This window comes from Rousettus aegyptiacus, unplaced genomic scaffold, assembly GCF_014176215.1.
Source record: "Rousettus aegyptiacus isolate mRouAeg1 unplaced genomic scaffold, mRouAeg1.p scaffold_m13_p_2, whole genome shotgun sequence".
Classification (NCBI taxonomy): Eukaryota; Metazoa; Chordata; class Mammalia; order Chiroptera; family Pteropodidae; genus Rousettus; species Rousettus aegyptiacus.
Genome location: NW_023416295.1, coordinates 95,203,365 through 95,218,242, shown reverse-complemented (window position 1 = coordinate 95,218,242; position 14,878 = coordinate 95,203,365). Strand labels below are relative to the sequence as shown.

Below are 14,878 nucleotides of genomic sequence, written 5' to 3'. Positions count from 1 at the left end.
GCTTTTGTGTCCCTCCGTCCTCCAAAAGATAGAGAAGGAAAGAATCACTTAGGTCCCAACTTTACATTATTATGGCCCAGATTTGAAGTAGAGGGTGCTTAATGATAGAACTGTATAAATCAATACATATCTGGTTTGAGAAAACACTAATCTTTCTTGTGTAGATCATATTTTTTTGTTGCTTTGAAACATAACTTTTTTATAATAAATGAAATGCAAATGAAGATGAGTCAGACTGAGAAGAAAGGATAGATGGAGGAGTTAGAACAACCAGGTTCTTTTTTACTGTTCTTTCGATGACCTTTTTTATTCTTCTGAAACTGGTGCTATTTCAGACTAGTTCTTAGAAGACTCCATGGAGAAGCAAGGGACATGATGTCATTTAAAAAATGTCCCTTCACCCGTCCTCCACAATTATAATATCTGTTGACCTATTGAGGAAAATTCAGCTAATGTAGACTCTTCTCAATGGGTAGACCCAGTGCCTCTCTTAAGAGTTCCAGATTGTAAGGTCATAAAGAAATTTACAGTAGGAGTTTACTCTGTAGATTTGGGCACATAAAATTCAGGCTTAATATTGGTATTGTATTTCAGAACACTTTAAAAGCCCTCTTAATCATTTTTTTGTTGTTAACAAGTAGTTGTTTTTGCAAGAGAGTCATTTATTAGGCTTCTATTAGTTATTTTCCCACCTTTCTCCACACCTTCAATCTCTTAATTATTCTGGAATTTTTAGCAGAAAAGTTACCTATAGTTAAAAATCCAAAGTATTTAGAATAAAAAGAAGTGTCATCTTTGAATTATTATTAGACCATGTAGGCCTATGAGATAGATATATGCCAGACTTAAGTTATTATTTATATGATTCCTTTCTTTCAAAATATGGAGTACTTAAATATTTTTTCTGCAAACAGTAATTGAAACCCATGCTTCATTGGAAAGTAATGTTTCAAACTGCTGTTCTCTCTGTGAAGACAAGTTTTTACTTTTACATCCCAATACCCAACAATTAGTATCACTTTAGAAGGTGCAATATATGACCAGATCTTTGCTAAGTCAGTGTGGTGCAGAACATGATAAGGAGGGAGGACTCCAGTATTGACTTTAAGTATTTTAATCAAGAAATTCCAGACACATCTCTCCACCCATATTTTGATATGTAGACTTATCACATATGGTCTTAATTTAGCAGTTAAACTTTGAATTTTGCTAAAAATAAAATGCTACTGACATTTTAATGTAATAAGACTTGAGGGCCTCTGTGTGTGTGTGTGTGTGTGTGTGTAGGTATTAGGTAATAAAGTGAATATTTCAGGTTTAATTAAAAAATCAATCTCATCGTTTCAGTCACACAATTTATTTGCAACATTTGCTTCTGGGTCTAATAGAATAAGCAGTATGAGACAAGGTTGTTACTTTTAGAAAATACTGAAATTTAGGGACAAAGAGAAAATGTTTAAAATAAAATTGGATGTTTAAAATAAAATAATGTAATAAAAGCAAAGAACTGAAGATGTATAAATTACTGTAAGGCCATTGTACCATATATATAAGCATTGTGTATCTCACCCAAGAAGACGTTGCATCAGCAAATAATCTATTGAGCACTGTTGTTTGGATGGTACTGAGATGAACAATTGTTTTAGTTGTTGCCCAGCTACCCCCTCCACCCCTCAGCAGCCTCCAACTGTGCATGTTATGGGAGGTCATGTGATAGTGATCCTTGGTTTTGTTCATTTAGCCTGTCAAAACAATTTTATGTAGGTGGAAAGAAATGAATGAAATGAATAGAGTGGGTTAGCTGCATCAGCTCTAGTTTTTTTTACTGAAGGTAATGAATGCTGCATTGGGATAGTGTATCAAGCTCCTAGGAGTGTCTAACTTGGTAATGCTGAAGAGAAAGTACTAAAAAGCAACAGTGGCTAATCTGTTCTAAATCTCTTTTGATATCATTGTCTTCATGATAATTTGATTGACAGTAATATTTAAACAATATATACTCCTCTTATTTTACCTTCTATAATTTAGTAATGTACCTAGTCCTTTTCAGTAATCCCTAGTTAATAACAGAAATATCAGCATGGCTTTTCTGAGAAGAAAATTGTTTTAGAAGCTTTACAGCTTTTTAAGGTAACATTTGGTATACAGTGTATAGAACATGAGCTTTAAATTAGATCTTCATTAAATCTTGGTTTTATTTTTCATGGAAATTTGAGGGAGATACTACATTTTTCTGAGTCTGTGTTTATATGTCAAAATAAAGTAATATTACCTGATATCTCAGGGTTTTTCTGAGAATTGATGAGAACAGAAGTAAAACAACAAGCTAGTAATAGCAAACACTTGGCAGATGTTATTTTAAAAGCCTCAGCTGTTCTTACTGGTCTCTGCATTAATTTTGATCTATTTTATTATCTTAAAAATTCTTTTAGGTGCTAAAATAATGTAGGTCTCTGAGATGTTGACAAGTAATTGAAAGAAGTATCAAATTATTTGTTTGGGATTCCCCCCGATTTAGCTGATATTCTGTACTCATGCAACCATATGTATTTTTCATATATATATTTCTAATTTTACAGATTTAAGCAAGGTTCTTAGATCCCTTAAAATAAATCATCAGTAATTTCAAGGAGGATAAAAATCTATATGTAAAAAAGCCTCTATTTACAATGTAGGTGACTCCTAAGCAAAATTGGGTAAAAGTTTTAAGATTGCCATTCAGTGTATCCTCAAGGAAAATTGGTGTAGATTTTTGGTTAGGACAAAGCCCTTGTTTGTGTGTTTGTTTTTCCTCTTTATACTTTGCTATAAATAAGTGGTTGGCAGATTTTTTACAATGAGTTTTTACATACTGTTTTTAAAAATCAAAATGATAACAGCTGTGACCTTTGCAGGTTGGTCTTTGTGCTAAGTTTACTGAGACTCAGAGGCCCAATTTCATTCAATTCTCACCTTTAAGCCCTAGCTATAGGAATTTCTTTTATCCCTTGGGAAATAAATGCTAACTGCTTGTTAAGAACATACCCATACTTTTTTATTTTGAAAGCGCATCCAAGGGGTTCATTCAATGCATGGCTATTGAATAAGTCTGTTATACTAAAATGCTTAAGATGGAACACTGAAAAAGCATTTTGTCGATGCTTTTAGAATAGACCTCAATATAATATTATTTGTTATTAAATGCCATGAAAGAGGTAGTTGCCTAGTTTGTAAAACCATGTATCAGTGTGGAGGGGATGATTTAACCTAGAGTGAGGGGCAACCAGGGAAGGTGTTCCTGAGGAAATGACTTGATCTTTGAAAGATGCCTGAGCATTAACTAGGCAAATAAAGGATGATAGAGGGCCATCCTAGATAGAAGGAACAACAGCATTTTTGAAGAACCTGGATGAGAAGAAGCATGAAATGTTTGAGAATGGAAAAGATTAGAGTGACAAAAAATTAGGCTCCAAGAGTGGGCAGGGACCATATATATGGTCACAATGATGTTTACCTTTATCCTAAAGGCTGTAGAAAACTATTAAAACGTTTAAAACAGAATTATGACCTACAGTATTTCACTGAATTTAAAACTCATAATTGTATGACATTCTAACTTCAGAGATATTAAAAATGTGAAAAGTGGTATTCTAAGAATTAAGTAGGCATACCTTAGAATTGATTAAAATGGTATTAAAAATATTCTGGCTGTATATGGACAAAGTGGAAAACAGATTGTATAACGGTAAGATTAGATGTGTGGGAACAATTTAGGAGATTGTTGGCAGGAATCTAGAAGAGACCATGATGGCTTGGAATAGAATTGTGGCTGTAGTGAAAGACATAAGTAAATTACTTTAAGTTTTTTGATAAGCCTTGTGCATTTTAGAACATTGTTGAAAACTTGGAATTGTAGATATGGATAGAAACAATCGTTAAGTAGGTTTTAATTTGGTACATAGTTACCATCTAAATTTAACTGAAACTTGATGTTTTATTATTTTAAACCACATTCTGTTTTGGTGTTTGATTTTAGGACCGCAAGTTAACAAAGTCTGAGAGGCAGAGATTTAAAGAAGAGGCTGAAATGTTAAAGGGTCTTCAGCATCCCAATATTGTTCGATTCTATGATTCCTGGGAATCCACAGTAAAAGGAAAGAAGTGCATTGTTTTGGTGACTGAACTTATGACATCTGGAACACTTAAAACGTAAGTCCATTAATAATATAAAAGCTGACCAAAAATTATGAGAGAACTTGAGTGTTCTTAATTTAGGCCTTTCAGTCCTACTTTTATTGTTCTAAAAGGGGAACACTCTCTTCACCTGGTTAGTATATTAGCACATTTTTCTGTGCCCAAAGTCCTCTGATGTATAAAGTGATTTGATAATTATTTACTGGTAGGTATTAAAAGAAGAAATTACTGCAGAAAAAAACTTACTTTTTTTTAAGTCATAGTACTTGGTGTTTTCTAAATTGAGTGGTTAAGGGATCAGAAAACAAATGGTGACAAGGTAGCTAGCCCTCTAGTGGTGAAATTGAGGTTGACACTTACTGAGAAGTTTTACCTATTTATCACCTTGTATTGGGCACTTTTTGCTGCATGTATACAACTATCATATCAGATGCACATTGTATTGTAAAAATTATCACTAGGTAACTTCGTTTCCTATAGCATCAGAAATTGAAGCCCAAACAGCTAGATCTATCATCCCTTTCAGGAATACAGATAGTTCAAGTACAGAAATTCCCTGTTCCCTATTATGAAGAGTTTTATGGTAGTGTTGGAGTATGCCTTTGGAATCTCAGTTCTCTTAGAGTATCTGTACTCAGAGAGGAAACTAGTGTAAATTATATGGGGTAATTTTTTTCTTGTGGAGGAATTATATTTTTAAAAATTGTCCTTGTAGTGTATATTTATTGTTTATTACTTTTTTAAGTTAATGCTATTGAGCTCATTAATCCCAGATCTTTGAAACGTAGTCTTGGATTTCTTGGATGTAGTCACTCGCAAGTGCTCTTGGATGCTTAAAACTAACTTGTTGACAAGCCAACAGATTATTTTCCCCCTGCAAATTCTAATGTCCCTACCAAACTTCTGTAATATTTATGGCAACATCCTTATCCTAGTCATCCAGGCTTTTGTTGTACATTTGTCTTTTTTTCCCACTAGACTATGCTCCCTAGTGCTATTCCTGAAACTTGATAAATATTTGAATTAAGGAGTAGCTATATGTGTATCTGCATCTTGAGATTCTTTTCATTGGATTGGATATGTAGTGGGTTATCTATAGTCTTTCAGGCATACTCTACAAGAATACCCTACAATAGTTTTACTTGCTTTAAAAACTGTAATGAGGGGCTTTGGGTAACATAGTAGGCTAAGCCCCTATGGGATGGCCTCCCCCCACCAACAAATGAAAAAGTGGAATATAATAAAAGCTCATTCATACATATCCAAGCTTCAAAGAAAAAAAAAGATAACCCCTAGATAAAAAAGACAAAGAAGTAACTCAAGGCCAAAACAGGAACTGATGCCCTGGCATTCTCTTGGGTTTTCATACCACATTTGGGGCTTGAGGATTGGTTACTAGAGTTTGAATGTCCATGCCAAGGATAAAAACCTTAGAATTCAGTAGAGAGGGGAACGGGAACTTAGCTTGTGTTAAAAAACTGAGTTATTCTTGAAAGGGAGAATTCTGCACCCCAGCAAGTGAAACCCCTCTGCCTAGGACTTTGAATGGGAGAGAAATTCCTATGAAAAACAGAAATCTCACTCTAGGTCATATGTAGATAGCTCTGTAATATAAATTTATACTGCCTATTGGGGTGCATGAATCTCAAACCTAGGTATGAACATTGTAATTGTTCCAGAACACAACAACAGCTCCTGAGGACATTCCTGTACTTCATTGGTCATCATACCCATGGACAAAACAGTGAAGGTGATCTCACAATTAAATTACAAAACACACCAGTAAAGATGAGCACCTGCAACTGGAAAAATAGCACCACGGGAATTAAAGTTACTATAGACAACTCTGAATTTACAAAATAAAGATGTAACTATAAAAAGATGTCAGTAAAGACATATATATATATATATGTATATAAAATGATAAAAGAAGGAATAGAAACCATAATGAAGAAATATAATTTCATCAAAAATTGTTCAGGCATAATTAGGAAAGATCCAAAGAACTAGAAATAAGAATAAATTATTAAAATTAAAACTTTAATGATTAGGTTAAACAGCAGACTAGATTGAATTGACAAAAATAAATATGAAGAAATCAGAAAGCAGAAAAAGATGGAAAATATGAAAAAAGAAAATGAGACAGAGTGAGAAGATAATTAGATTTATCCCTCTAGTTGGAAAAAAAAATGAAGAGAATGGGGAAAGACAATATTGGCTCAGATTGAGGATGTGTATATAGTCCTAAGCAAATAGATTGAAAACAAAGCCATATTCATACCTGGAAGAATACAGAACAATTAGAAACACTGGTAGCATTTGGAGAGGCAAATGGGAAGAAAGTGATGGGAATTAGTTCCAAAGTACATACTTTTTGAGTTTCCTTTGTTCCACATATGTATAAATAAATAAACACTCATACCTGAAAAATAAGATGGGAATATTGGGTTAAAAAACTTGGTTCAGATGATAGAAACAAAATTAGCTTCTTTTTTAATTGAGGTGAAATTCACTAACATAAAATTAATCTTTTTAAAGTGTAAAATTCAGTGGTGTTTGTTTAGCACAGTGATACTGTTTGTAACTGTCAAGTTCCCGAACATTTTCTTCATCAAAAGAACACTCCCTATTTATTAAGCAGTTACTCCCCATTCCCCTTTTCACACAGTGTATTGTATCTTGCTCATGACGAGTTGCTTGTAATTATGATTTCAAAGATTCTTTAGGTCTTTGTCTTTCAGAATTTGAATGTAGTGTGTCTCACTGTGGATCTCTTTCAGTTTGTCCCTGGATTTTGTTGAGCATCCTAGATGTGTAGATTTATGCCTTTTATCAAATTTGGAATGTTCGTGGTCATTATTTTGTCAAATATTCTTTCTGCTCCTTTTCTTTCTTATTTGGGACTCTCATTTTGTATATGTTGACCAGCTTGGTGGTATCTCTTAGGCTCTGTTGATTTTTCTTTATTCTGTTTTCTTTCTGTTCCTTAGACTGGATAATTTCAATTGATCTGTTTTCAGGTTTTTAGCTTCTATCTTCTGCATGCTCAAATCAGCTGCTAAAACCTTTTAGTGAATTTTCATTTCAGTATTGTATTTTAGCTCTAAAATTTCTGTTTGGTTACTTTTTATAATTTCTGTCTCTTGATTGATATTCTTTGTTGAACTAAAATTTTATATACTCTAATTGTTATATTCAACAGTCATTGTTATATTTGGCAGCCATTGTTCTTAGCATTTAGTCTTCCAGTTCTGTGGGATAGGTAACCTGATTACTCCCATTTAAATCATGAGTTGATTGTCACTTTATATTAGTATTTCAGAACTGAAAAGCTGATTAGGAGCTATGGTTATAATAAGGCTTTTCAACTAGTAGGCTTTTTTTTCAGTGCGATTGGACATGGGTGAGCCATAATAAAGGACTCGAAAATGCTGTATCAGGAAGATCATTTATCCATCTATTAATTATGTCTTTTCTGCATTGATGATACCTGGTTGTCACTTGTTTGGTTGTGGTGGTTTTAGATAATATTCCTATTTTTAAACTAAAGTAGTAATAATAATACAATTTAGAATGATTTTTAATTTTTTCAATGAGGCATAGTTGACATACAACATTATGTTAGTTTCAGGTGTAAAATATAATGATTAAATATTTGGATATTTTGCAGAATGATCACAATAATATAAAGCCCAGTTAACATCTGTCACCATACATAGTGACAGAATTTTTTTCTTATTATGAGAACTTTTAATATTACTCTTAGCAACTTCCAAATAAGTAATTAACTAATTGCCATGTTGTATATTACTTCCTCATAAATTATTTATTCTATAACTGAAAGTTTGTACCTTTGACTCCTTTCCTTCACCCATTTTGCACACCCCCACCTCTGCCTCTTGCAACCACCAATCTGTTTGTTCTGTATATCCAGGAGCTTTTTTTGTTTGTTTCTTTCTCTCAATTTATTTCACTTAGCATAATGTTCTCAGGGTTCATTCATGTTGTTGCAAATGGCAAGATTTCATTCTTTTTTTATGGCTAAATTATAGTTATTGTAATTTCTAATTAATAGCAGTCGAGAAGACAATAGCACTCAATAGCACTTCCTTCCTACTGGCTAGAGAAATCTTGAAGTTCTTTACCAAAGTGTAAGAGGCTTTAAATTAGGCTTTAAAGCATTGATAGCTTTTCTGTAAGTGGAGAGGTGCTATGAGAATTATATAAAAATAGAGACCAAAAGGTTAGCTGTAAATTAACCCTTTTGGTTAAAAACAAAGTTTACAAAGAGGAATAATGACTAAAAAGTCTCTGAAGGGAACCATTAGAAAGATTATAATCCAGTAGTGATACAATACATTGAATAATTCAGAAAACAATTTAGTACCCACTTTGGGCCAGGGACTGTGTTAGAATTTCTTTATCTGATGGTGTCGTACATAACAGATTAGAGGTAAAATATGGAGGCAGGCAATAGCAGGTAGACCATACTTAAGAATTCAGTTGCCAACTCTATCTTGTAATAGCTGTATGACCCTGGGGTCACTATCCTCATCAGTAAAAAGAAAACTTGATGCCTTTTCTCAGAAGTGGAAGTAACTTTGGTTATTAGCATTCTTTGAAACGTATGCCAGACTAAATGTTTTAAAAGTCAGTGTGTTTAAAATTGGACTTCATGGAAATTAAAAACTTCTGCATCAAAATATATTATCAACAGAGTAAAAAAGCAACTCAAAGAATAGGAGAAAATATTTATAAATCTAATAACTGAAAAGGGATTAATATCTAGAATAGATAGAGAACTCGCTAAACAACATAAAAACAAGCATCTGAATTCAAAAACGAGAAAGGACTTGAATAGACATTACCCCGAAGAAGATATACAAATGACCAACAGGCATATGAAAAGATGCTCCAGTAGTCATTAGGGAACACAAATCAAAACTATAATGGAATACCATCTCACACCTGTTAGAAAGGCTATTATCAAAAAGACAAGAAATAACACATTTTGGAAAGGGCGTGCTGAAGAGAACCCTTCTATGATGTTGGTGGGAATGGAAATTGGTATAGCCACTATGAAAAATAGTATAAAGAGTCCTTAAAAAAAATAAAAATATAACCACCATACGATCCACCTCTGGGTGTTTATTTAAAGGAAATGAAAACACTAACTTGAAAAGACATATGTACCCTCCTTTTTATTGCAGCATTATTTACAGTAGCCAAGTCATGGAAACAACCTGAGTGTTCATCAGTGGATGAATGGCTAAAGAAGATTGTGTGTGTGTGTACGTGAATAATATTCAGCCATAAGAAAGAAGGAAATTTGCCATTTGCTTGTGACAACATAGATGGACTTTGAGGGCTAAGTGGAATAAGTCCAAGACAAATACTGTATGATCTCACTTATATGTGGACTCTTTAAAAAACAAAACAACCCAACAACAAACAAAATAAAACAACCCAACAACAAACAAACTCATAGATACAGAAAGCAGACTGTTGGTTGCCAGTCAGGGTTAGGGGTGGGAGAGATGACTGGTTCAGAGGTACAAATTTCCAGTTATAAAATAAATAGGTCCTGGGACTTTAATGTACAGCTTGGTGACTGTAGTTAATAATACTGTATTGTTTATTAAAGTTGCTAAGAGAGTAGACCTATAAAGTTTTCATCACACAAAAATAATTTGTAACTGTGTGGTGATGGACTAGACTTAAAGTGGTGATTATTTTGAAATACATACAAATTTTGAATCATTATTTGTATATCTGAAACTAATATAATGTTATATATCCATTTTATTTTAATTTTAACAATTAATAGAATTACAGTATGATCTAACAATTCCATTGGTATATATGTACCCAAAAGAATTGAAAAAGGTCTTGAAGAGATGTTTATATACACATGTTCATAGAAGCATTATTCACGATAGCTAAAAGGTAAAAGCAACCCAAGTGTCTGTCAATGGAAGTAAAATGTGCTCTACATGTACAATGGAATATTTTTCAGTCTTAAAAGGGAAGGAAATTCTGACACATGCTGTAACATGAATGAAACTGTACATTTTGCTAAGTGAAATAAACCAGTCACAAAAAGACAAATACTGTATCATTCCACTTATATAAGGTTCCTAGAATAGCTAGAATTATAGAGACAGGGCTGTAGGGTAGAGGGGAATGGAGAATTTTTGTTTAATGGGTATATAGATTCAATTTTGTAAGATGGGAAGAACTTTGGAAATGATGGTGATGATTTTACAATAATATGAATGTACTATACACTTAAAAATGATAAATTTTATATTAGGTATATTTTATAATACAAAGGGGGTAGGGAACCAGTATATTGAATTTTCTCAAAAAATAGAGGTGAGGAACCAGTGTCCAATTCATTTTATGAAGCCAGCATAACATTAATATGAAAACCTGAGATATTATAACAAAAGAAATTTATAGAACAATGTTTCTCATGAATGTATGTATAAAAATCACAATGCATCAATACTAAATAGAGTTTATCTCAGGATTGGAAAGTTTAGCATTGAATGAACCAATGTTATTCAACACATTAACAGAATAAAGGAGAAAAATAATATGATTATTTCAATATATGTGGAAAAAGTATTTGACAATTCAGCACCTAGTCATGACTAAAAACTCTTAGCAAATGAGGAATAGTAGGGAACTTCCTCAAACTGGTAAAGAGCATCCATGGAAAAACATATACCCAAAGTCATACCTAAACCATTTCTCCCTGAGATGAGGAACAAAGCAAGGATGCCTGTTTTCACAGCTTAACGGTCGGTATTATTCTAGAAGGCCCACCCATTGCAATAAGGCATAAAAACAGAAACTAGTAAAAGACATAAAAATTAGGAAGGAAGAAACAAAACTTCCTACCTTTGCAGATTATGTAATTGCAGTAATTCTAAACAATTTTAGCAAGGTTGTAAGATACAAAGTTAATGTATAATAAACTATTAAATTTTATATACTTTATTATTTTATAGATGTGAAAGAGATCCAAGCCAGCCTCAACTTTTCCCCAACATTTTATTATAATATTTCAATTATATAGAAAAGTTGTAAGAATTATACAGTGAACACACATACTCATTGCCTAGATTTTCTAGTTATTAACTTTTGCCACATTTGCTTTACCATATCATATGTCCATTTAATCATTCTCCTATCAATCTATTTTAATTTTACTCATCTCAAAATAAATTGCAGACATTAGTATACTTCATCCGTAAACATTTTGGTACACATTTCATTAAAGTTCCAATGTTTGTATGCTTTATTTTTCCTTATGGTAAAACTTACATACAGTGAAAAGGATAAGCCATCATTGTATCATTGGATGAGTTTTGATAAAGTCATTTACTCATGTAATCAAAACTGTTAAGATATAGAACATTTTCATCATATCATTAAATGCCGTTATTCCTCTTCCCAGCAAGCCTTTCCTTTACCCTTTCGAGGTGACTATGTTTTGATATTTTTTTAAATCATAAAAGCAACTTTCAACATTAGTGTTCTTTATGGAATAAAGTAGAATTTCATTTTTGTTTTTGTATTAGGTTTTTAGTTAAATATCTGTGTATGTGTGTGTGTGTTTAAAGCAATTCTAGAGATTGCATTTATGATCTTTAACTTTTCAAAATATGCTTTGAGTTGATACTGTACAATTTCATGTAAAATAAAGGAAACTTGCACAAATATAGTTTCATTTATCCTTTATACTTATTCTCTATGCTATAATTTTCATATATGCTACATTTACATATTCTATAGACCCTGTAATACAATGTCGTAAATTTCCCTTTAACTAGTCATATATATTTTTAAAACAGTAAGAGGAAAACGTAATCTTTTATATTTACCATTTTTAGTACTCTTCATTTTTTCCCCTATTTTCAAATTCAGTATGCATCTGAACTCAATCTCAAAACTTCATCTTTCTTATATTGGATAACATCAGCAGAAATCTGTTTCATTCTTTCTGCATTAGCTGGGCAATTTGGAATCTGCCCCACATACACATATTTCTGAGGTCAACCCAAGGTTTTGCAGAGTGGATATGCAGAATATGAGGCTCCCCTTCTACATCTCCTTTCTAGGATTTCCCTCTTTACTTTCTGGATGCCTGTTGTCTAGTAGGACTTTCCGTGATAATGGAAATGTTCTGTAATCTGCACTGCCCACAGTGGTAGCCACTTACCACACACAGCTGTTGAGAACTCGAAATGTGGCTGGTGCAACTGGGAAATAGAATTTTTTATTATAATTAGTTTACATTTAAATATAAAAATTCACATTTGTCTAGCAGATACTTTATTGGATAGACGATCATTGCAGAAATTTCTATTGGAAAGCACCGTTATAGATGCTGTGGTCGTCTTGAACTCTGTCCTCACTTTTCGCAGCTAGTAAGGCTGCATAGCTTTCTATCCAGGTTTGAGCTGTCCTGCAGTCAGGAGCCTTCCCTCAACTGAAAAGGTACAGAAAGTAGAAAGCTCAAAGCAGTGCTTTTTCCCTTTTTTCTTTTGGGAACTCCCTTCCAATTATTGCCTGATTTTGATTGCTCTCCAGAGCGTTCAAGTAGTTGTTTTGTATAGATTTTTACTAGAGTTTATAATGATTTCTGTGTCCAATAAGAATTGTTCCACCATTTACCAGAAATTGAACTCTACCTACCTGTTAACTTTTAAATTGTTTTAATAGTGATATAATTTTAAGGACTTCATTTTTTATGCTTTGTTATCAGAGTTTGCTTAAGTACTTATTATCTCATCCCCTTTAACCTTAATAAAAGTATCACAAACTTTTAAGGTTACTGAATCTTAATATTCTAAATTCGATATTCCCATTTCAGATATGCTAAAATTTAATGGAATTCTTCAAAGCAGTAAACTCATATCATTGATAACCTGTTTGGTATTCCTTGCCTTTTCTAGGTATCTGAAAAGGTTTAAGGTGATGAAGATCAAAGTTTTAAGAAGCTGGTGCCGTCAGATCCTTAAAGGACTTCAATTTCTTCATACTCGAACTCCACCTATTATTCACCGAGATCTTAAGTGTGACAACATCTTTATCACTGGCCCTACAGGCTCAGTCAAGATTGGAGACTTAGGTCTGGCAACCCTGAAGCGAGCTTCTTTTGCCAAGAGTGTGATAGGTATGTTTCAAGTGTACCTTGCAGCCTAACTGGCTTTCTGACATCCTTTTATTTAGAAACCCAACCTTGTCGAGCTTTTATTGCATGAAATAAACCTTTATGAATTCATAACTTGAAACTAGGAAGCAATCACTTCTGCTTATGAGATGTGGAGTTCTCTATACTTACGTTTCTAGAATCATCTTTAAGACTATCAATGTTTTTGTAAAGAGAAGTAAAGTGAACTCTCTTAAAACCTTATATAACTATCAATTTTATTGGGTCATTCTGTTGGTAGATAATTTAGTATTATATACTTATTTATATAATGTGTTGTTTCCACATAAAAGAAACAATTTATATGTAGTTTAGTTTATAAAAATGTCTATTGGGTATATGTGTATATTCAAAAATATCTATTAAAACTTTATTTTAAAATGTGAAAATATGAGTTCATTCTGAAAGTTTGGTTTTATCAGCTTTTTCTTACTCCTACTCTTCAGAAGACATGATATGTCTAAAAGAGAAATTTTCAATTTCAGTTCTGTTGGCATTTGGGATTAGACAACTCTTTGTTATAAGGGTTTTCTTGTGTATTGTAAGATTATTTAGCAGCATCCCTGGCCTTTGTTCACTACATATCAGTAGCACATCCCCTATCCACCGCCCCACAGTTGTCACAGCTGAAAATGTCTCTGGAAATTGCTAAATGTTAACCTTACAATTAGCATACAGTAGGGGGCAGACAAGTATTTTGGTCTTTTTAAATCCATCATCCTGTTTTACAGGTAGATGCCGTTATGTCTACTTTATTCCTTCCTAGTTTCTTAGCTTTTCTTTCCATTTGTTTTCAATAGAGTTATATCATTTTATCTTTTATCCAAGGCTCTCTTTTGACATTGTATAACAGTAATTGATTTGAAATAGTAAATAAAGATGCTTGACCCTTTTCCCGTGTCTTTTATAAAAGCCTTGTAGTGGAAGATCTGTAAGATATTTAATGGAACAGACTGATTAAGATGATTTTGTTCCTCTTCCCCCACTCTTACCTCCTTCCCCTCTCCTTTCTCCTTTCCTCCCTCCACTATAGGTCAGCCCTCTGCTGCTTCCCCTTTGAGTAATATATGTGGCTTCGACTGGCATTGAGTCTGAATCATTCTTTTAATTTAAGGTACCCCTGAGTTCATGGCCCCTGAGATGTATGAGGAGAAATATGATGAATCTGTTGACGTTTATGCTTTTGGGATGTGCATGCTTGAGATGGCCACATCTGAATACCCTTACTCAGAGTGCCAAAATGCTGCGCAGATCTACCGTCGAGTGACCAGTGTAAGTTTTCCCCTAACTGATTGGTGATCTTAGGTCATATCTAAGAAGGAATCCCAAGCTGGGTAATATCAAACCATGCAAAAAGGAACAATAGGAAGCATAGTGAAGTGTTGGGGGAAGAGGGAGTTCAGTTATTTATTGCTCATGATATAGTGGGAGCAAACATAAATGTCAAAGAAGCAGCAGTTTATCCTGGACCCCTTCTTGCAT

General features: G+C 33.2%; 1 protein-coding gene across 19 annotated transcripts in view; it reads left to right on the top strand.

The window, feature by feature from the left end:
* WNK1 (WNK lysine deficient protein kinase 1) overlaps positions 1–14,878 on the top strand; it is a 132,587-nt gene that overhangs the window by 60,345 nt on the left and 57,364 nt on the right. For all 19 annotated transcript variants that reach the window (XM_016131759.2, XM_016131744.2, XM_016131739.2 and 16 more), the window contains exons 2-4: positions 4,016–4,188; positions 13,140–13,360; positions 14,511–14,668. In XM_016131759.2, the coding sequence (XP_015987245.2) occupies positions 4,016–4,188; positions 13,140–13,360; positions 14,511–14,668 (552 nt within the window). The remainder of the gene's footprint in view (positions 1–4,015; positions 4,189–13,139; positions 13,361–14,510; positions 14,669–14,878) is intronic.